The 23766-nt window shown below is 36.1% G+C and overlaps 1 protein-coding gene across 2 annotated transcripts in view; it reads left to right on the top strand.

The window, feature by feature from the left end:
* The window catches only part of GABRA2 (gamma-aminobutyric acid type A receptor subunit alpha2), a 57961-nt gene that overhangs the window by 19484 nt on the left and 14711 nt on the right, over positions 1 to 23766 (top strand). For both annotated transcript variants that reach the window (XM_041476534.1, XM_041476453.1), the window contains exons 3-5: positions 6049 to 6116; positions 18751 to 18971; positions 21272 to 21354. In XM_041476534.1, coding sequence (XP_041332468.1) covers positions 6049 to 6116; positions 18751 to 18971; positions 21272 to 21354 — 372 coding nt within the window. The remainder of the gene's footprint in view (positions 1 to 6048; positions 6117 to 18750; positions 18972 to 21271; positions 21355 to 23766) is intronic.

Below are 23766 nucleotides of genomic sequence, written 5' to 3'. Positions count from 1 at the left end.
TATATAGAGCTGTCATTAATTTAATAAGTAATATAATATCTGTTAATAGATAGCAGCTCTTCAGAGGTAAGTCAGTTGGGGTCTCTTAGCCTACTGGCTTTCAATTCCTGTCTCTTCCTCCAGACATTTTCTCCAGAATATATTCTTGTTCCAGTCAACACCATGAGAAATTAAGTACAGTGTCTGATTCTGGTCTTGCTTACACCAACGTGAATGAAGAGTGCAACTCTTAATATAATAGTAGTATTATGCTAGAAGCTCCAGAAGTTAAACTGGTAAGCTTATTCTACATATATTTTGTTAAAGATGGAGATTTGTAAGACAATCATGGCCTGCCCATATGAAGAAATTTTCTTATTGATAGTTTATGGAAAAAGTGAGGCCATTGGAAGTGAAGTACCAATGTCAAGGGGAGAAATGGATTTTTTCTTCTCACAGATGACTTCAGTTTACAAATTGGAAGTGGTTTTATGTAGGTTGAGACCGTTGTAATTTAATAGTGGATAATGAATGAAGACGCTGAAGTTGCATAAATAAAATGGTTGCATAAACCACCTAAACCAAAAATAAAGAAATGGCAGAACATGATTTTGAAATATCTGCGTTCCCATGGATTTTTCTGCTTTTACAGCTCCGTATTGCATGACCTCCTCTGACCCCCATTCCCTGCCAGCCAGTCAGTGTCCTGAGCTGTCAACAGACACACTAAGGAGCTTGTCAGATAAGGGCAGCACGTTGAGTTGGAACAGTGTTTGATGGATTAAGACTCTGGCTCTTTCACCTGTGCAATTTCTGACTTGTATTATGAATGACATTTTCAAGGCCTTTGGGCAACATTGCCAAGCATGCCCCTGGAGACCATATTGCAATGTCAGAACAATGTCAATTCCAGATAAATAAATTTTTATAGAAAAATAATTAAATTAACATCAAGCTTTTGACAGCATTTCCACAAAAACTCAGAAATCCTCAGTTACGTTTCCCATATCACTGCAACTTGACCTCCTTTTTTGTTTTTGTTGTTGACATAGTTATTTAAAGAGCAGCATTTTATTTTTGCTTCTCTCTTTTTTTTTTTTTTTTTTGGCATGCTTTAGCAGCCTTTCAGTTACAGCCTTCCAGTGTTCTCACAGGTACATTAATTCTACAGTTAAAATAATGTTTGTCTGAATATTTTTTGTAGTATACATTAGAACTGCCTATGTATACTTTCAAAGTTCTATCCCACCAAGAAGACTTCTGATGGTTTTTGATTACCTCAGAGAGATTGTCTTCTATTTTAGCTGCCCAAAACCTGTATGTACAGCTTTATTGAATAAAAATTGAAATTAAAAAAAAATAAAAAACCCAACCCAATCTTCCAGGCCTGTTTTCTTGTGAAAACAGCCTTGACACATTAATCAATAATATAGCCAGTTTTCAGTTTACAGTTTCATGTAAACAAACATCTGGAACCTTTCTGAAGATTTTGTAGTGATCACACTCCTTTCTTCTCTTCTTTTAAACATACATAGAGTGAGCCATGTGTGTTTTGTCCCTACCCTCTGTGAAGAAAGGACTCTAGATTATTTTGGTGAGAGGGAGAATGAGTAATATTCAGGTCATTCTCGAATATGGGAAATACTCTGAAAATTTATTTCAATAAAGATAATGCTTTCTCAGCATTCTCCAGGAAAGGGAGAGCTCTCAGGTACTCAGAATCCTGCATATCTATCTACCTCACATCACAGACTGGAACTCTGCGTATCCTGTCAGGGATGGAGGCGACTGAGAAGGGACGTATGAAAGAACTCAAAAAAATTTTGAAAAGTGCTGTCAGACAGCAGACCAAAGGAACTCATTGAAAATTTAAATGCCTCTGTGGAATCTCAGCATTTTGACAAACTGGTAAATGCTCATGAGGAGCCTTTTCATCTGACTTTTCTGATCATCTCCATTACTCAGCCTGGATTGGTTTAGACTTCAGCCACTGAAAATTCTCTGCCAAGCAGCCTACTTCAGCTGAGCCAGCTCTTCTGCTGAGGAACAAGTCAGCAGGATTTCAGACCATCAGACAGGGTATCCCAACAGTGGGAGAGTTGGCATAAAGGAATTGGTGATGCCACTGATACCAACTCTGAGCTCTGAACCACTTTTCTAATTTTTTGGCAAGTCAATGATACTGACATTTTCCACTGTGGTGACTTAGTGTTGGACAGCTGTAACGAGACTTGGCAAACACCTGTACTTCACCTTACTTACATTTAATTTAATCCTTCTGCCTCCGCTTCCCAAGGAAAATTGAGGAAAATAGAATTATTATCTTCATAGAGGAGTTGTTGTAATTAATGTTTTCTAAACATTCAAGATGTAATTCAAGTACACAGCAAACATTCCAGCTAAAGACAATTAAGGATGTGAAAATCTTCTGCAATTTGGTATATGTATTCCTTTTTCTTACTTTCTGGTTTGATTTTTTTTTTCCAGTAATGATACCATGTCAGTTCAAGTAAGGAAGGGGAATCAGAAGAAACCAGTGCTTAAGAACTTCATGCAATATGATCTTAATAATTACTAAATTTTTTTAACTTCCATGGGATGTGCTTTTCTTCCTTCCTTTATCATTAATTTTATTGACTATATTTTGTCAGTTTACCCTCAGCTTCTATCATCTGAGATACTGGTTTGATCTAAGTCAGATAGGGCTTTTTTTAACATTTATTTCCAAAGCAAGTTACAAATGGTGCTGTAATAGCCTTTGCAGAATTTTATAGTACTTCATGTGATGGTTACATCATGCGATGTGTTACATTCTTTGCCTGAGATTTTTTCCCCTAAAAGAAGCATCTTCAATAGAAATTATATCCTTACCCTTTACTGTTCCCATTTCTTGGCATAACTTTCAAAAGCAGTGATTCAGAATAACTTAAGAGCCCACAAATATAAATGAATCTGCCGCCCTTCCTCCCAACAGAGGGTTCTTTAAAATCTAGACTGTTTTTCAATATGGGCCTCCATGGATTTAAGCACTTTTGAAAATCAGGCCTTTTAGTTACGTGTTTACGTGTCACTTGAGGAAACAAATTTTATAATCCCAGTAGGAAAAGCTTGTCCTTAACTTTTCTCAAAAAAACAAGCTAGATTTTTATGCAAACACATGTTGCATGAACATCTTTTAGCTGAGTATATTCCTTGGCTTTTCCACAAGAACTGATGATCCAGAACAGTTTGAATTTCTGGTGGGCTAAAGTACGATGACTGGTGCTGTTCTTGACAGAATATGAGTTATAAAAAGCCTGTGACTGTGACGCCTGCTGGATGAATTTTGATTAGAGAGCCCATTTGAAACTGTGCTTTGTGCTTCTGAATTGTTTGTTTGATAAGCATATACTCCTTCAAAGCAATAGCTACAATATCTGTTGTAAAAAAAAGGATTATGTATTTTTTGTTTTTGTAGACGTTGATTTTGAACCCTCAAGTTTAAATTTTTTATTCAGAGGAACCTTTATTTTAGCACTATGTAAAGTAACAAGGAAGAAACAAGCACAAGATTCAGGCTGCTAACACAAATAGTAACAGGAGTAATTCAAGATTTATTACATTTCTTTTGTCGTTAAGGGCTTGTTTTCTTGAAGGTAAGGTGTGAATAGAAACTTCTTAACTATGCAGAATTTGGAAAATAAGAGGCAAAAATATAAGAAACTGCCATTTCCTCCTTAGTGTACTTTTTCTTAACACAAACCAACAGGGGGAATCGATAGACTGTTCTAATAGCATAAGTTGTGGTCAGTATGTTTTTTTTTCTCCTCTCTGTCTTCTCTGCTCATTTTTGATGGAAAAATAGATCCAGAAGAGTTTAGAAATCATATAACAGAATATGGGAATTTTTTTAAAAATTAAAACTTGGAATGCAAGGCAAGCTTGAAGATTCCATGTCCTGTAGTTTATTCTATGCAAATATTAAAATCATTCCTCTGTGTCAAATAATAAATCATATACAAATAACTGGTAGCAATAGAGTGAGGTTACGAGTGGACCATGTTTCCAAGCATTTGGAGGGTGGGGAGTGTGCAGGTACAGATTTGCCATGTGACTTTTTTGCCTGTGTAGGGTTCCTTGAAGTTATACAAGTATATTTGAATTTAGCCTTGATACTCTGCTCTTGGGATACTTGATTGTGAGTCATATTTTTGTAACACCAGTGCTTTTCATGGAATTATAATTAATATTTTTTATTATCATCACAGTACAGGCCAAATTTCACAATTAGTCCCTGCAGCTCCATTTTACCTCCTGAAGAGTAGTTCTCTTGTCACTCTCCCATTTCATTCCAGTCTGTGCCAGGTAACCATTTGGAGATAGTAATCTCTTTTTTTTTTTTTCTGGAGACTCTCCCAGAGTCAGCATGAAGTCTCTAGTCCTCTGAAAAGTACTTGTGGCTTTTGTAGGATACTTCAGCCATACCTGTACTTTGTCCATGTTGAGGAGCAAGAGCAGCGCAGACTCAGCACCTTTTCTGTCCACTGACTTAAAATTTGTTTGTAAGGTGTTTGGAGTAGAAATCTACTCAGCTTGTGTAAGGATGCTTCATAAGGGATTCCAGAAGTCTCTATGATGCAAATAAACATATCTCAGGACATGCAGAGGTATTTTAGGAGTCAGTCTTTATTTATTTGCCTAAAAAGCAGACATAATCCTGCAAAAAAATACTCTTTTTGGTAGGAGGTCTTTTTGAAGTCCCGTATTCTAGCGTTTGGCTGAAAAAAGAAGTTTCTGTATAGATGAGAACAGATGAATATTCCTCGCCCATGCTCCACAAGTTGTCTGAAATCACTGTATCTTTGCAGCTACATCCCTTTGAAAATGCACTGCTCCCCATTCAGCTGCTCCTGGATCAGTCCTGGCCTTTTCCTGGTGGCTGGTAGAGACTCTGCTGTCATGAGTGAGCACCACTCGTTTCTCCCAGTGAGGAGCAGGGATTATACTGTTGGCCTCGATATAATTAGAAGTAAAATTTGCTTGTGTCATGTATCTGTTAAAAGGCAGCTTTCAGAAAAATAGAAACTATTAGTTACCCCCATTTAATAATTATTAAATATGGAAATATAATCCTAATATGACAGCAGGATCACTTATACAACAGGCAGTTGTATTATTTTTGGGAATGTGAAATTCTGCCATGAGTCAAATTGTGCCTAGTTATATTCAAATTTTTCTTTTCTAATCAGCAGCTGGCTTTAGGCAGAGAGTTCCTTGTGTTGACTGTCTAGAATGCTGACTGTATGTCTAGAATGCAGACTGTGGTTGGCAACTGCTGTTAAGAAATTTCCTGTGCATACTACCCCTCTTAGTGAATATCATTCTATTTTGAGCCTAATTGAAAACTGAAGATAGAAAACTAAGCAGTTATTTTTCCCTGCAGTACAATATCTAATATTCTGATTTCATGGCTGTCTGACTGCAATGATTAGGAAGGACATTTTCTCAAAGTGTTCACAGTGCCACAGTAATGTATCAGGAGCATTGCATATCAAGGAAAGGAACTGTTATATTAAAATATATGCCACTTAAAAACACACCCAACTGAAAAGTAGGATGCTGTTCTGTTACATTAGGTACAGTCAATAATTGCCTTTTCATGTCTTTTTCTTTGAAAAAGCTATTAAGAATGTAGAAAACAGCCTTCAACTAAAAAGGCTTTAATAGGAGAAGTCTGCAATAACAAAGGTAACACTTCTGCAACAAAGGCATTTTGTGTTCAGAACTCTCCTTCCATGTTAAGTCCACGATGCTGTGGTTATTTTTCCTGGTAGAGAATGGGGATATATTTGTGTAGTTGCTGGTGATTATATAGCTGAACTTAACTTGAACAAGCTACTCTGTGGGACAAATGCTTGTTTGTTAACCTCTGTGTTAAGTGGGAGAGAAACCCCCAATATTTACAATAGGATGCTGGTGAGGGGTAGTAAACAAGGAGAGACACCTGTTAAAAATGTCCCATAATCTTGCATAGAGAGTTAGAAAAAATACTACAAATTTAAAATGTTTGCTTCTCTTTTTTTCTATCAGATAGTATTACTGAAGTCTTCACTAACATCTATGTGACCAGTTTTGGACCTGTGTCAGATACTGATATGGTGAGTTCCTGACTCTTTTGCATATATGGGTAAATGGTGTAAGATATATATAAATTTCCTTTAAACCTGTATTCTTTTACTTATTGTGGATGAATGTGAAACAATTTCACTGAAATCAGAACATGCCAAACCCCATGGAGTTTGAAATTTGGAAATTGATTTATGGACTTTACATGATAAGTGTGCTTGTGTTAGCTGTTTAGTTTAGACCAGTAAATCTTCTGATTTTCCCACTGACTGTACTTTGGTTCATATTCTGGAGTAATCTTGAGATGGATGAACTGGATTCCTCCCACATGAAAACCTGGAGTGAAAGGAGCATTCTTAATATTGGCAATAGACTGAGGGGCCTGATGGGAGTCGAATCTAAATTAAACTTCTTGAAAGGCATAGCTTGGAAGCTGGGTCATCAACAAGATTGTGGGTTTTACAGATCTGTCCTTGATAACTTGCATTGTTTAGTAAGCATTTGAAGAAGTCAATGACATTAAAAAAGAAAGAAACTTTCAGAATATTGCTCTGGATTATAGGAATTGTTTGTAGGCTCACTGCAAATAATACAGAGATTAGGGAGAATGTTTCACACTGGGTAGAAAGACCTGATGGATATAGTTCTCTAAAAGGAAAGGGAAGGACAATCTCAAACTTACTTTACCTGTTGTGCTCCTGTTCACTTGCCTGGTTTAGGGGAAGGTGGTTTAATTGATGCTGGGCAATGTATGGGAGAGAACAAAATTCTCAGAAGAGTCAACAACAAACTTTTACTTGCAAAATGTAGAACATTAAGATAGAGTCAGATACATGACATATGTTAAAATAACATCCAGGTAAAGTAAGTACTTCACCAACTTTAATTTAGCAAACTTAAACTTAGCCAACCTTAGCAAATTCAGACACAAGGCACTTACTAAGGCATTGACAGGAATTTTTTAGTCTGGCTGACAATGTATTTTGAGAAGAAAGGGAGAAAGAAAGGGAAGGAAAGGATAAGAGCAGAATGATATCAGCGTCTGTGGATTTAGTAACAAGGCTCGATTGTTGCAATTTTAATGTCCTTTGGTCTAAATGGTATCTTGATCCATAGGGGGTGGCGGAAACCCGGGAAACACAAATTCCAGAAGGTTTATATATGCTTAGCTTTAGATGAATGCCCAGGCACCTTCCCTGGGGTGGGGAGTTTTATGCTGTCTTTTGCAGCACCCTGGATCTGTTGCAATGCTGTGGATCCTGCGCAGTCGTCTGGTGGAAGACCCCAGGAATTATTCTGGGGGTATTTTGAGAGTCTTTGGTGGTTTATGACACCTTCTAAGACACGACAACTGCCTCTCAGTCAGTGCAGTTGATCCCCTTATGCCCCATCAGAAAGGATGAACATCTTCAGGCCTATGTGTGAATGTCCCAGCATGTCCCCCAGGTGGGGAGGAGTTTTACAACTGAGCCACTTGTGTAAGGAAGGACATCAGCATGATAAAAAGTATTAATCCACCTCACAGGATCTGCTTCTTTTTGGCTTCTTCCCTCATCTGTCTCAAACCCCAGCTTCTTGCTAAGCAAAGGCTGCTTTGTCATGGTCATTCCCTGGTGCTCACACCCTCTGCACCTGGGCTGTTACTGTGCTCATCCGCAGCAAAGCACCTGCTGCTTTTGCAAATGGCTGATTGTTCGAGCCATTAGCCATTAACATCTCAGTCTCTCACACCACCCTTGCCAGTCCTGTGAGAAATTATTTTTGAAGTGTTTCAAATATTCTTTATTATGTATGGGATATATTAAATACTACCTTGGTGTATCTGTAGGTATTAAAAATGAATATATATATTTTTTAAAATCAGACAACATTTCTTTTTCTATGAAAAAAAATCAGGTTATGCATCATACAAAACAGGGAACATTATGATGTTGTGAACAAGTGTATGAAGCTAAATTTTTCATGGTACATTGAACATTTTAAAAGTTGTTTGCTTACTGACTACCACATAATCAGAGCTTTGGAAAATATATTCTGGTGGGGTTTTGTGCATTTTTTTTGTGTGGGATCGTTTCAGTTTCCAAGCTCTGTTTTGAAAGTTATGAATACACGAGTAAGACTTCACATGAAAGGCCGTGAAAGGCCATTTCATAGGAGAATTAGACTTTTGTTTTTATTACTGTACATGTTGCTGATTCTCCTGAAGGTGTTTTTTTCTAATGATTTTAGGTTTATGAAATCACTCTTATTTTGTTAATAATTTTGTAAAAAAGGTATCCACAGCTGTGTACAAAGATAATATGAACATCTTGACCTTGTTGGTCTAGTATCTCATGACTTCAGAGTGGTGAAGTCTTGCATTTATGGTAGTCCTGTTTAACAGGGAGATGATATTAATCCACTTTTGAAGATGAGTGCTGAGGCACAAGGCGACTTAACCAAGGATGTGCAAGTCATCTGTGCTTAAATGGAAAAGTAATGAAAAGCTCCCTCCTATTCCTCCCTCCCAACACCCTTCTGACATCAGTAGATAAATGTATGGAGAACGCTGGGTGTCTATGTGCATAGACATACAGACAGTGCACAGATCTATGCAGAGGTGTTAATCAAAGCAGAATGCAGTGCATCAGAATGCCAGCTGGTGCTCTAATGGGTAGGTTTGTTTGCAGATAAGTAGATAGATGAGTAAGAGCAGTTTAATTCTTATTACTACAAGCTTCAGGGTTAATTTAGCTTGTTCTGTTGATAATTATAAAATAATTTTGAAACGTATGAGCAGTCAATGAGAAAATTCCAACATGTGAGTTTTGAAATAATAGCTTCCAAACCATTGCATATTCTGTCGAACATGAAGGTGACATTAGTGTTTTAACTACGAGTACTTTTTCATTTAGGAGCTGCATGACTGAATCAATAATTTAAACTATTATACAGAGGATTCATTGATATTTTCTTCTGTAAAAGTGGGAAACTCTGGGATATTATATTTTTTAAAATTTCTTCCTTAAAAGGCTTTATTGGAAGAATAAATTTGACTCTTGCCCATGTCCTCTCTAATTTTTAGAGGATCCCAAGCTCAGATTTTTTCAGAAGGTTGAGTCCCATCTCCTGACTCCTTGTCACTGTTGGCACAATGTGAATGGTGAGGTCCTCAGTCACATGAGGTATTTAGCTGAACACTGCTGTTGCCCAAAACTCTTCTGATTATTGCTGCACTTGGATTCCTTCCACTGGGGTTTCTTATAGTGATAAAATCATCAGGTGTGTGACTGCACCCCTTTGCATGATCTATTTTGCAGTTTGTTTTTTCCTCCTTGGTTAGTATATTGTGAAGCATAATGGTGCTTAGAAGAAGGAGGGTACTTTTGAAAACAGGAGGGAGACTCACTGACATGGGAGTTGTTTAATATGTGTTTACAACATGGAAGAAGGAAGTGGCACGCAGGCAGTGATGGCTGGATTGGAGCTAAGGACACAGTTCTCACGTAGTGTTGATACACAGAGTTGATAAAATTTAATTCTAACCTTTGTTGTTGAATTACTCTGAATTTGTGCGGTTTCTGTTTTCCTCACTAGCTGTTCCCATTAATGGTAATATGGTATGATGTTCGATCTGTGACTCAGTCATTGTTCATTGTGGGTTTTCATTCACATTTGCTGTATTTTTCCAGTATCACAACTTTGCCAAAAAAATCATTATATCCAGGGGAATTTGATATTTGACTGATTTTAAGCTAGCTGAAGTTGCTGTTGAGAAATTCAGGAAGTGGAAGCTGAGGCTGAGATTTTTCTCCAAATGTGTTAAGAGTCAAAAACATTTGGTCCTTGCAGTGGATTAACATTTTGACTAAGTTCAAAAGATGCTATCTGTTCTGACCAGCATAGTCAGCTACCAAATGTGTTCTCTCTTGGCCAGGAGTCAGTTGCAAACTGTGCTTCAAATGAACAAAAATATTTAGGTATCTATATCATTTGTGTCAAAGAAAAGCTATTGTATGTCAACCACTCTATTTAATGTCAAATATGCAGTGCCAATATATAAGGATTTTCAACTTCCTTTTGCAAACTAGTGAGAATCAAGGATGGCAAAGCAAAACATGGGTTTAAAGAGATTTTACTTTCACTCTTCTGTCTTTTTGAGCTGTTCCTTCTCAGAAACATTCATGTTCAGTATTGTGATGCTATGCCTTATAGGCTTCCAACCCAATCAGTGATAAAAATTTATTTTGACATTAGCCCGAGAGAAGAAAAGCTGCGTTATTTAGAAAAACAAACAAATGAAAAATTGGACTGAGCAACTGAAAAACAAAGCAGCTCTTAATTTTCTGAAGAGTTATAGGACTAAATTCTTATTACAGAGGCTAATTAAAGCATTTATCATGAAATTAAAGTGTTTAATTTTGAAAATTCACAGGAAAGGGATGAACTTGGTTGGACTATAATTTGTAGGATATAAAAGGATTGAACATTAAACCTGATTATTTTTCTGTTTTTAAAAATTAATTATTTGGAATCTGGGAGACTGCACCCTCATTATAAATCTACATGCTGTTAACTTGAATTTCATCACTGAAAGCAATGTATTTTTACCTCTTTTTCTCAGACTTGGTGTCTTTCCAAGCTCTCCTAATACTTTGGCTCCTAAAATTTCCCCCATAACCATAAACAAATTAAGTCCTGATGTCGACAATTGGAAAAAAAAAAAAAAAAAAAAAAAATATATATATATATATATATATATATATATATATGAGATTTATTTACTCCTCAAGCAACAGTTATTTTATGTAAGACAGATTATGTAGGTATGGAGACCCTTTATATAAGGTCTGCTGTGAAGAAAAATTTGCCAAGATTTAGCAAATTTTGCCTCAGAACAGTCTTTCTGACTGTCGTTGGGAGCGGTCTTCCCTGCTTTCCTCCAGCACATGGTTAGTAGGTGGCAGGACTTGAATCAGTTTAGCTTGACTATTTAAGAAGCCTTCTGAAACTTTTGTATTTCAACTTGCAGTCTTAGATTTTCATTGTTATTGGGAAGTTTCGTTTACTGTGGTTGCATCCTTGTTCCCAAGTCACTTGCAAGCAACAGATTTTCCTAATTTCTTGATGACAGACTTCCCATTTTTCACTTAGAAGTCAAGGAACAGGAACATTTCTCTGCAGAGGTTGTCATACACAGCTAGTTCATCACTACAAACACTTCCATCTCATCAGTTTTCAGCTGAAATGTCAATAAGTGTTTCTGATTTTTCAAATACAGCCAGAACAGAAATTCTCAGTGAAGACTGAAAGTCAAATACAGAAATAATCAGAAGGATTGTTACAGCATTCATCACTACAATTGAGGATGGTTCTTTAGACATAGTGGCTGAACTTGGAACCCTGTTTCTTTTTTTCTGCATGTTTTTCAGATTTCCTAATTTCAGTTTGTATTTCACATTTTGTTTGTGGTTGTTTTTTGTATGGAACTTATTTTTAACTATGTTTCAGAGTGTAATTATTAGGTAGAATTCCTTAACTTAAGAGAGGCTTTACAGAGCTGGTATGATATGTAAGTCTCAACAGAATAAGGAATGCATCAAGATGATTTCTTTTTCAAAAAGATTTTAAAAAAAGTACTGCAATTACTTTTATGCAGTTACTATTTGAACTCAGAGAAGACTAAAGAGTAAAAGAAATTATAAATACACTTTGAATTTTTGGGGAGAATTGGGGAACATCTAGATTGTGTTTTTATAATTGATATATAAAAACTTTTTTATATATTGACTTTTTTCTGAAAAGTCAATATATTGTTGGCTCAGGTCATTGCCTTTGCAAGTTAAATCCATACATTGAAATTTTGATGAGAATATCTCAAATGATCTCTTGCAGGGTTTCTGTCCTTTTATTCTGTTGGGAAGGCTTTGTCCTCTGTGCAACATCCTGCCAAGGGAATCAGTATTGGAGATTGATTTGTCAGAGGCTGTGTCCAAGCTTGTCACTGCAGTTAGCTCTCTCTGTACTTTTGTTTGGATTCCTGTTCCTGGCACCAGGCATCCACTGTGTTTCAGGGTTGATCTTTCTCCATGTCTGAATAAAAAAGGGATAATGACAAGTGTTTTTATTTTCAGTGACAGCAGAAAAACGTCCTGTATAGTCTCTTTTCTAAGTAATCCCTATTTGTATCTTTTACGGAACTCTCTTATCACTCCTTGGTGCTTCTTTTAGACTCAGAGTTCACTCTACATCAGGTATATGGAAAAAAAGAGAGAGAAAATTATTCAGAGAAGGTCCTTTTCATAAATGAATATGAGTAGAAAGACATTCTCTTCCCTAGACACTATCGTTCAAACTGGTTGAACACATTCTTTCCAGATTTTTTTTAATACTTCATGTTTCGATTAAATGCTTAGACAAAAATGACTGAAGTTGATGGATTAAGCAGAAATAAAAGGCTTGAAATGAGTTCTTCAAATAGAGAAAAATTGTGCTGCAACTCCCTAGAAATATTCCACATATTCTTGATAGCATGAAAGGGCATATGTGTCTGGCAGACATTTCTTATGCATTTAAAAATGAATACACATTCCTTTGAAATGCAGTGATGGGATTGTGTTTCAGTTTTTAACAGGGCTGTTAAGGGTTTTGATAAAAACTAACCAACAGGGCAGTTTCAAACCATAATCTTCCTTCATCCAAATATTTTCAAGGATTCTAGTCACTAGTATGTAAGATCCACACTCTGAAAGACTTGAAGAAAATTTCTGTCTGTCTGCTGTTTCCTTCTATGTTCTGTGTTGTGTACACATCAGGAGGTAGGTTTTGGAGAAGAGGAAATGGACTCAGTTTATTTATCTGTGAGGTTTGATGTTGACAGACAAGTGCTTGTACAGAGCCTGAGTAGTCAGTGCTTATGATTGGAGCATTGAGGGCATTTGGAGGAGAATTCTGTCAGCCCTCATATTGTATGACAACTGCTTGTTTTTAGAGAAAAGTAAAAAGTGAGATGGATTGTTTGTCCAGTTTGGTAGGTGGGCCTGGGCAAAGCAAGCAGTGCAATGATGAAGTAGCTTATGCAGACTGCTGTAGTGTGTTAGTCCTTCTGTGTGCCATCTGCACATCCGTGCATGGATCTGCCCACAGAGACAGCCACCAAGACAACCAACTAATGATGTGATCCTCCTACTGTAAAGCTAATTTCAGCACACACTGAAAATATCTAGTGTGCAAGTTTAATAAATTGAATAGCAGAAGTTGCATCAAAAAATTACACTCGTCACACCAATGAATATCAGGTTATGGGAAGAGTGCATATAATGGGCAGATTATTTTTCTTTGACTAATTACATTTCTTTGAATCTTCTGTCTAAAGTCCTTCTTGGTTTTCTTGAATGTAATTTTGATGCTTAGATACATGCCAATCATCTTAGTATTCTACTGCACCATTTACGTACTAAAATTGTGAGTTTTTAAGCAAATCCAAAAGAAAAATTACACATTTCCTTAAGGTAGATATGAAAACAAGACTGTATGTTTTAAGAATTAAAATTAAGAAATTATACTGATGTAAAAATAAATATTAATATGGAGTCCCTATATTAGCTAGGTGACATTTAGGTCCATGAATCTGAACTCTCTCATCAGTGTAGCAACCACAGTATTTCTAACTGTTTTAAGGACTCAGTGAAAAGCTGTATGTGCCATTTCCCTTTTGTTTGCTTTTAATTTTTTTAATTTGTGTTTTAAAAGTTTTATATTTTACAGTATTTAAAATTTGTTTTTGTGGTTATATATATATGTGCATTAAAGGCTTTAAGAGTGTTCAGGAAAAAGACAAATACACTTTAGATAAATGACTCAGAAAAATCTTTACAAGTAGGGAATGAGGAACTCTGGCTTGAGCTATTCATTAAACAAAATGCTGTGTTCCAGAAAGTAATTAATAAAGTGTTCCATCTGCTTCAGGACAATACTGCTTGCTAATGGACACCTACAATTTTTGAGATATTTGGAACATGTCCATCTTTACTCCAGATGCTAAAACTGCCAAAATCTGCCAACCATTATTGGAAGGGATGAGAGTACATTTTTTGTTGTTTGAACTTTTTTCCATACAAATCTCGCCTTAGGGGAAAAAAAAACCAAAAAAAAAAAACCAAAAAAAACCAAAAAAAACCAAAAAACCAACAAAACCAAAAACCAAAAAACCAACCAAAAAACAAAACAAAACAAACAAAAAAAACCAAACCAAAAACCAAAACCAAAAAAACCTGTCATGTAGTGGGGAGGGATTGCTTGTACTCAATTAATTAAAGCGTCTGCCAGATATATTAACATCTTTTTTATGGTGCGTAGTGTAATGCACAACAACTGCATATTAAAAGAGGAATAAAATTTCCTTGCCGTTTTATTCTTCATTGAACTGGCAGAGGGTCAAGTGCTTCTTAAAACTGTAGCAAGAATCTCATTACCTCTACCTAAAATTTCATGTAAGGTAATATAACACATATTTTCAAGATTATGTTTCATTGTACTGCATTAGAGTCTGGCTGTATAAGCACCATTTTAGACACAACATATGTAGGAAGCACTTTCCTGTCTAGAAATTATCACAGGAGTCCTCTGAAGACCTGGAAGTATGCTCCTGTGATTTTATGAAGATACTGCACTATATACTACAGGGTGGTTATGTCTTGTCCAGAGAGAACAGGTGTTTTTCACAGGAGAATATTTGCAGAATGAATGAAATTAGTATCAGGTATTAATCTGTTTTTCTGGAGTCCAGATTTGCCTTTGTCATGGACATTAGTCTTGACTGAAAAGTAAACATTACACAGCATTTACCAGAAGGTGGTATATATCGAATATATTGAACAGGAATTAGTCTCAAAATCTTTATGTAGCAGCTTTTTGTAGCTGGCTTTTTATCATATTGATTATATCCAATGTACTTCAATACCTTCCTGTTTTTTTCATTTTTTAATATGGTAAACATCAGTAGGGATATTCATGATCATAAGAATAGATTTGGCACAGAAAGGAACACAGGGTCAGTGAATATAGCACTGGGATGCAAAGGCAGGACTTGTATTTTGCTTTAAATTATAATTTTAAATGGACAGTAACAAAATTGAGATCCTAATACTTCCATTGAAAAAAAATGCAAAGAAGTCTGTAGAAAGATAAGTTATTTAAGAACTATGTAAGATTTTACTACTATTGTGGGAAATGGAAACAGAAGGTGTTTCTCATCATTCACACCAAACCTTGGTTGATTCCCCGTTTCCATTTTCTAAATGAGATGTTCTGAAATAAAGATCTCCAGCACAGTCTGGGTGGTGTTACAAACCACCCTAAAGGTGAGGGTAACTCAAGCTCTTATTAATTGATCCTGGGAGCAGATAAGGGTGAAACAGCACGGAATGACCAGTGTTTATAAATACATACATACATACATACATACATACATACATACATGTTTATATATGTACATATTACTCTTTATCTTTATCTTTATCTTATCTTTATATATGAGTTAATTTTGGGAAATTTTGGTTGCAGTGGAAAGGGGGTATGTAGCCATTTTGGTTATTAGTATTAATAGCAATATAGCAGTACAAAAGCATAAAAATAACACTGAAGAAAATTGTTAGTCAAAGTGACAGTCACAGTTTTGATCTGCCAGGGGTGAGGGAATCCCATGAGACATAGAGTTAATATGTATGTTAGTATTAACAATGGATTAATATATGTTCAGGTTTACAGTGGGAGTGCCTAGACACCTCTCATGGGGAGGGGAGCTTTACACTGTCTTTGGCAATACCATGGATGTGTTTCAGCTGTGGATCATGTGCAGTCCTCAGGTGGAAGACCCCAGAAGTGAGCCTGGCAGCTATGCTCCCCCCCTGCCAGACCCAGCCAGGGCTTATTTTCAGCACATCTGTGGAGCTGGCTTTTCTTGGATACATTGCTTCAGCCTTGTTTACCTCTCCTTAGACCTGAGATAATGGGACAATAGTAGCACCTTTATCTTATCTCAAGTTCCCATCTGGAAGCTTAACTTACTGTCCAAATTTCCAGGAATTCACAGAGGCCGGAGAGGGAGAGAGGGGAGTTCTGTGGTCTCAGACGAGCAGTTGCTTCTTTATACAGTTTTTCATAGTGGGCAAAGTCCTTTGGTGATTACCTTAACAGTGTTTGAGCCATTAACCATTACCTGGGCACCAGTCAGAGATTTCCCAGTAGGATCTCTCCAGGCTGCAGCTCATTCTGCTTCTCATTCTTTCCTGCTCATTCTACTTCCTTAGCTGTTGCCATGCAGCAGATGCGTGTTTTTGTGAAATGTTGCTGTTTTGATTTAGTGGCATTTCATGCCTTTTTTCCTATTTTATTTCTCTTGTAATTCTTTTTATGTATGTTAGAAGACAGTGAAAAAGTGGGATCTTTGAAGTTCTTTATTGATGGAAACATTGCAAAAAGGTTCAAATTTATATTCTAATCATTTATGTGCAGAGGTGTTTGTCAAAAGAACCTGTAGGACATATCACTCACTCCTGCTGAATTTCAGTGGAATTTCAGTCTTAATCCCTTCAGGCTCTTCTTCCCAATTCTTCATACCTCAAACATCAGTCTTACCATAAAAATGATTTATTGGTAGTGCCCCTCAGATGAAAACTACAAGGAGGCTCTTAGGGCAATTTTCCTTTAATTACCTGGTATTTCTATCCATATTTCATAGACTCGCCTGCTGCTCCTGATCCTCCATGGTATTATGCATTTTGTCACTTTCCCTGGTCTGTAACTGAACTGATAGGTAACTTTTTATTTGTAAATGGGATTTTAAGTCACATGATATGTAGAAAATAAAACAACATATAAATCAGCAAATAAAAAAGAACAATTAAATGTGATCTATCATAGAGAAGTGAGCAAACCACTTGTTATGAGGCAGTGTCTCTAGCAGTGATGAGGTACTGAATAAAATCAAGTATAATACCAAAGAAATGCATGTTTTTGAGGTTCATAGTTTTGTATTAAAGAGATATACTTACTAAAATATTATTAGAGAAAATAGAAAATGGGATTGAAGAAAGTACAGTTCAGTGTACTGTCATGTTAGTTTTATTTAAGATTATTGTTAAAATTTAAAATTTTAATTAGAAAAATGCAAAAGTTTATTACATTAATGTACGACCTCTTGGTATAGCTAAAAACTGAGTTTCTGGGTTTTGTCAGATTAGTTTGTAAGTATCCATAATTTCCAAAATATCTCTTTGCATTTGTTACCATTCATAAAGAGAACCGCTTTCTCTTCTGTCCGTCGGGCTCCTCCATGTAACAAAATTCTCTTTCCTTTATTCCTCATTCTCTCCTTAGCCTCTGGCCCTGACCTGGAAAAGGTCCTCACAGCTCTTTGGCTCGCAGACCAAAGGAGCTGAAGAGCTGTCACTTGTCTCTGTCTAGTCAGCACTCCTTTTGTATTGCTGTATGATTGATGGAGAAGAACCTTAAACCTTGTTAATCAGCACACAAGGGAGCCAGCAGAAAATGATAGAGGCTGATAAGTTCCTTGAAGTCACTTTTATATTGAAATCCCTTGAAAATTTTATATTGGTTAAATTTTATCAGGTCTTGTCCATTCAAAGTAATTTACTTGAAAATGGTCTATGCAGAGCAATTGCAGTAGTACAGACTGTTGCAGCATACTAATATTTTGAAGTCATGAGACCACATTTTGTACCTGTCTAACAAAACAAAATTGCACCAAGGTAGCATTTGCCAATACACCAAATACAGTTTACTTCCAACATAGTTTTTAAGCTCTCCCACATCCAATTTATATGCTGTGCTGACAGAAGCAAAACACTAAATCCATTTACAGCTCCATTTTGAAGATAGCTGATGAATTCACATTATCAATGTTTAATCAGTTTTTTGTTTGTTTGTGTTGTGGTTTTAACCCCAGCCAGCAACCAACTAAATAGCAACAAAACCCAGCAGATGGAATACCCAGCCTGTTGACACAGGCATCTGGTCTAGGTCATCCGTCTGGTTTTGCTTGGATCCTTTTTCCCCCACTGTACTGCCTTCCCAAGACTAGGCATCAGAGTAAGGTTCACCAGGCAGTGTGTGTCACCTGTTAATCAGCAGCTGCTGTTTCCTGCCTATGTTCTTTTGTTCATGAAATCCACACCACTACAGAGCCTTACATTCCTCCTTGGAAAAATCTTGTATCCTTCTGCTTATTCTGCTGTACCCCTATGGGTTGCCTTGTTTCCTTATTTCCAGGCTCAGCCGTTCTCCATGCTCTTGAAATGTTGGGTTACTCTACAGGAGATAGTGAAAGAACTGTTTAATCTTGTGTATTTTTTCCTTGCTTTCCTTCCTTACTGTGTTTACTCTAGTTACCCAGGTCACAGGTACTTTTATATCAGATACAGATATAAATATGGAAAGAGTTCAATATAAAAGCAACACCTAGCAATCATGAAGAAGAATGTCATACCCTTAATACAGTGACTTCCTGCTTATTATTCTCAGTACTACACAATTTTTTATGGTGATTGTTCTCCCTTGACAATTTTGCCAAGGGAATTGTGCAAACAAAGCTTTTCTATTTTTGTTCTCAGCAAGCAGATTAGTGTTCCATTGTGTCAAAAAAAGCATATATTTATTCCATGACAGGAGTACACGATAGATGTGTTCTTCCGTCAGCGATGGAAGGATGAGAGATTAAAGTTTAAAGGCCCAATGAACATTCTTCGACTGAACAACCTAATGGCCAGCAAAATCTGGACACCAGATACATTTTTTCACAATGGGAAGAAGTCAGTGGCTCATAACATGACAATGCCAAACAAGCTTCTACGAATCCAGGACGATGGGACACTCTTGTACACCATGAGGTATGTCTGTTCATCTCTACTCAAGCTGTTTCTTGATGCAGTTTTTCCATTGAACAATTAAATGAGGTCTTAGGAGAACTCTCCTTTGTTTTATTTTTGTCTAAGCAGAAAGAAAGCTAGAAAAATATATGTTTTGTTTCCAGTTGTGTTAAAAGTCTCTTGGCTGATAAAGAGTTAGATCTGTTTCCCTATGTGTGCCTCAGTTTATGTAATGTATTGAAGATATTGAACACCTGAATAAAGTTATGTGAGACCTTCAGGTAGAGTTTACCAACTTTGTCTTAGAGTGATTAAAATAATGTAGGAGTTTAGCCTGTTACTGCAGCCATTTTACTGAATATGTGAGCCTCTATGCAAATTTTTTATTAAGATCAGGAGAACAGAAAAACAGAGCAGGAATGGAGAGGTAATAAGGTCTCAAATTCTTTGCAGAAAGAGCTAAAGGGAAAATATGTCTTACTGTGTAATTACTGTTTCTTTACATTTAATTAAAATATTTAACTTAGAATTTTAATTTTTTTCATCTTGTGCATCATTTGTAGCTAAGATAAATATTTCAGCTGGTAAAATGTATTAAATTTACTTAGAAAATAGAATATATAATACGAAAAATTATAAAGAAATCATGTATACACAGATATTAGTAGCACTTTTATAAGACTGATTTCTTCTTTGGTAACTCTTTTGGCAATGTTACCTGTGTGAATTTTTTTGAATATTTTACCCAGGTTTCCAGATGCCCCTGACTTAGATTTTTTCTTTTTCTTGGAGAATACTTAATAAATTGAAGTTGTCGTGAGTGTCGACTTAAAATCCCTAGCCTAAGTAAGATAGAAAATGTGAGCTTCAAAGTTAACATGTTCTCTGGTACTTTTTTCCATGCAGCCATGCCAGCATCCCTGAATCCCAGTTTTACTACACAGCTCTGAAACCCTTACACTGCTGTGTGTTGATGGGCAGACTGATGATGATATTGGATGCCGTAGTGCTTGGAGAGATTCAAAAAAGTTTGCTTGAAGTAAATTCAGGCCCCCTATGTTGTATTTTTGCCTTGGCTCAAATCAATATTTGAGAATTATCTATCTAAGCTGACTGAAATTCTCTTTCTCCAGAGAGTATAATAATCATATGCTATAAATTATAGGAAATACTGTTTGAAACCATTATGAAGCATAAGCTGGTTCAGGTTAATTATAATTGACTAAGCATTTTTGTTACTTGTGAGTATGTTGGTTCTCAGGGTATGAGATTAATGTGTACACTGATCTAACTGTTTTGCCTAGATTTTAAACAGCTCTTTCTATCATGTCTACATAAAATGATTGTGTGATTTACATCAGAGGCTCATGAAGTTCTTTCCTTTGCCTTCAGCTGTTTGCTGATTCTTATCTCTTGGTGCCCCTTCAATTCAGATAAACATTCCTGGGGAGTGGAGGAGTAGAATTATGAACTATTTTTTGGTGGAAGGCTAGGAGAATATGGCAGAGCATACAATGACTAAGAACCACTGGGAATACAGAAGGCTGTAACTGATGTTTGGGACTGGATGAAGAAAAGGCTTATAGAAAAAACTTCTACCCAGAGAAGACTAAAAGGATATGAAGGAGAAACATAGGAGTTTTTCTTGGCTTTTTTTTTTTTTTTAATTACAAATAATGGAGAAGTCCATGAAAAGCTTTCTTCAAATTGTTTTAAATTATTTTTATTATAGTAATCCCCATATATGATACTAGGATATTTCACAAAATGGGCAAAAGTGGATGTTTTGTTAACATACTGTCACACTTTACATAAATGTAAAGACTAATCACTAGTAACATGGAGAATGAGGAGCAGCAATCTTTTGAAAGAATACAAATATTTTTTCTCTTTATCTTCTATTTAAACTGTAAAAAAAATTGAATTAAAAAAACTAGAGTAGGATTCTTAGGCAAGTTAATTGTATTTTAGTTGCATTTCAATGAGCCTTTAAGAGCTGTAGTAGCACACAAGTACCACAGAATATTTTGAGAAGAAAATTATTTTTCTTAACAACCTGGCAGTACTTAATTTGTATTTTTCTTTAAATGGCCTTTGTTCATAATTTTGAGGTCAACTTTTACAGGTTCTTGATATGATAAGTAAATGCCTTTCAAAGGAACACATAAAATGGAAGAAGTAAAAGCTGATTTAAATTCTTGTTAGTTCAATATAAAATTTCAATTCAGTCTACTAAATTGGCATGAACTGTTCTTTTCTGTGGAAGTGATTTTCTTGTCCTGCTAAATTACTTAAATGCATAGAGATCTTTTGCCTTTTAGGCTTACAGTCCAAGCTGAATGTCCAATGCACTTGGAGGACTTCCCTATGGATGCTCACTCGTGCCCACTGAAATTTGGCAGCTGTAAGTACATAATGGGAAGTAGAGCCTTTGATGAGTGAATCTCTAACATTTCTCAGCATAATTTTGTTTCAGTAAATTGTTACATGGGAAATGTAAACCACAAGATGGGACTTAAAAACAAAAAAATCTGTAACCTGACACATCAAAATCTCTTTTCCTTATTCAAGTATTGTGTCTTATAGTGTATGTTAAAGATTTCATTGGTCCAATTCACAATAAACACCCTCCACCTGATCAGCACTGCACTGATCTGCTTTCATTCCAGTGTGCAAATCACACTGACCAACACAGAACTGGATGCACGTAGCCTGTGTAGCATTAACAAAGAGCACATCAAGGAATTCAGTGAGTGGGTTTTTTAAATTTATCACCAAAACTTGGTTTCTCTTTATTGTTAATGATATTTTTAATGTTCTTATTCAATGAAGGCAGTAACGAATGGGTTCATGTGATAAAAAATTTCATTCTTTAGTGCATCTGCATGTCACAGACAGGTGGAATTTGACCTCACTGGTATTATTTTTAAAAGCAGCATTATTTCACCTTCTTAGATTACAGGCATTCTTTTTCTTCTTCATTATATATATTTCCTGGATTTTTTACACTAAAAGCTTTATTTTTCTTTTTTCTTTGGCTGCAGCCTACATTCTCTGCTGTGCCCAGGAAAGGAAATTGGGTTTTTTTGAGGAAACAAGTTAAAGCCTATAAATTCTGGCTGACTTTACAATAATTGTAGCACCCACAGAATACAAAACGGGATATGCTGCCATTAAAGACCTCATTAGCCACATGATGCTTGTCATAGCACTGTGCTACTGTGCACACTCTCTCCAATGTCCCTTTTCCTTGGACTTTGTAGCAAATTAAACAAAGCCTTTGCTTGTGATGATGTTTCCACATTTGAAGGAAATCTTAGCTATGGAGAGAAAGGTCATTAGAGTGAATACTATTTGCATCATGGAGCCTTTTCCTGCCCCCTCAATATTATATTTGTAATACATAATGTAGCCTAAATTGGCTGAGATGTTAGCCAAAATCGGCTACTGACTACCAATATTTACATATAAGTGCCCAGCAAGGCATGTTGGATTTATAAGGTGTTACAGGAAAAAAAAGACTCCTATGTAGCCTCAAAGCAATTTGAATACTCCTGTAATAATGGAACTGATACTCAGGCCAAAAGACTGCCTTCTTCAGGAGCAATTTTAGGTTGGAAACCCTTATTACTGGATGTATTAGACTTAGTGTGAATCAATCACTTCCTTTTTTGTCTTTTTTTTGGTCTTGATTGTTTTTCTTACCAGCTTGCTCTTTTTTTCTCTGCCTATGATTTCCCAGTAATCAGAGGAATTCTAAATGTGAGCAGTGTGATTTTAAAAAGTGTATTTCATTTCCCTCAAAGTCACTCGTGCCTGTTGGCACATTCAGGGGACTCTTACTTCTGTTCATTTTGAATGGCTTCACACACATTTTATTTCTTTACCTAGGACTCAATTCTAGACAACTGTGCATTTTTCACCTTTTATTCTGGGATAGAATCTGAATGATGAATAGTGGTGAAAATAAGCAGGAATCCTGAGGATTTTGGTTTAACTAAGGCAAGTTTGCCAGTGGTATACATTTCTCACAGCTCTTCATATGCTGCTAATCTTACATTGCTAGGAGGATCATCAGCATGTATGAATGTCTCTTTTTATACATAAGAGAAAAGCCAAACTGAATGTATGGGAGAAGCTGTAGCTTAATAGATTGCTTTTCTTTATTCTTTTCAAAAAGTCTAGCTGACAGTGAAGAGAATGGAGACAAATCAACAATTTGCCATACTGCTGGTTTGCATTAAAGCAGAGATATTTTTTGTGTAAAGCTGGAAGGATACATGGGAAGTGTTAAAAATCTCTACTTGCTACCCACCTGCTAGATTTTGTTAGTCATGCAATTTATGGCTAGTTGCATGAAGAAGCTACTTTCTGAGCCTCTAGAGATTTCTCAAGTGAAAATGTTTGCAGACCAACAGTAGTGCTGCTTTACTTTTTAATTGCACTGCAATTATGGTGTAGGATATAAAATGTACTTGTCTCAGTCAATCAAAATGAGCACCCAACTTCTTCCATCAGTGGTTTACCCTTTTTCTTTCATATTCCATTTGTTAATAGCATATTAGACTGGAAAAACTTTCAGGACATACTCTTTTTTTTTTTTTTTCTTACTTACTGGAGGGGCCTTAGTGCTGTTTAAAATGCAGTGTTGATTTGCTTTTGAGAGACCAGGCTAAATGTATGCTTGATCATGAATGTACTGAGAGAGCAGCCTGTTTAATGTTGGTGTGTCCCCCAAAATAATGAACACTAATGAGATTTAAGAGGGTAGGCAGAACAAAGTACCAGGGTGTTTTCACTGCTGGCTTCCCATATT

This window comes from Pyrgilauda ruficollis, unplaced genomic scaffold (assembly GCF_017590135.1).
Source record: "Pyrgilauda ruficollis isolate IOZ18807 unplaced genomic scaffold, ASM1759013v1 scaffold1, whole genome shotgun sequence".
Taxonomy (NCBI): domain Eukaryota; kingdom Metazoa; phylum Chordata; class Aves; order Passeriformes; family Passeridae; genus Pyrgilauda; species Pyrgilauda ruficollis.
This window is presented reverse-complemented; position numbering and strand designations above follow the sequence as displayed.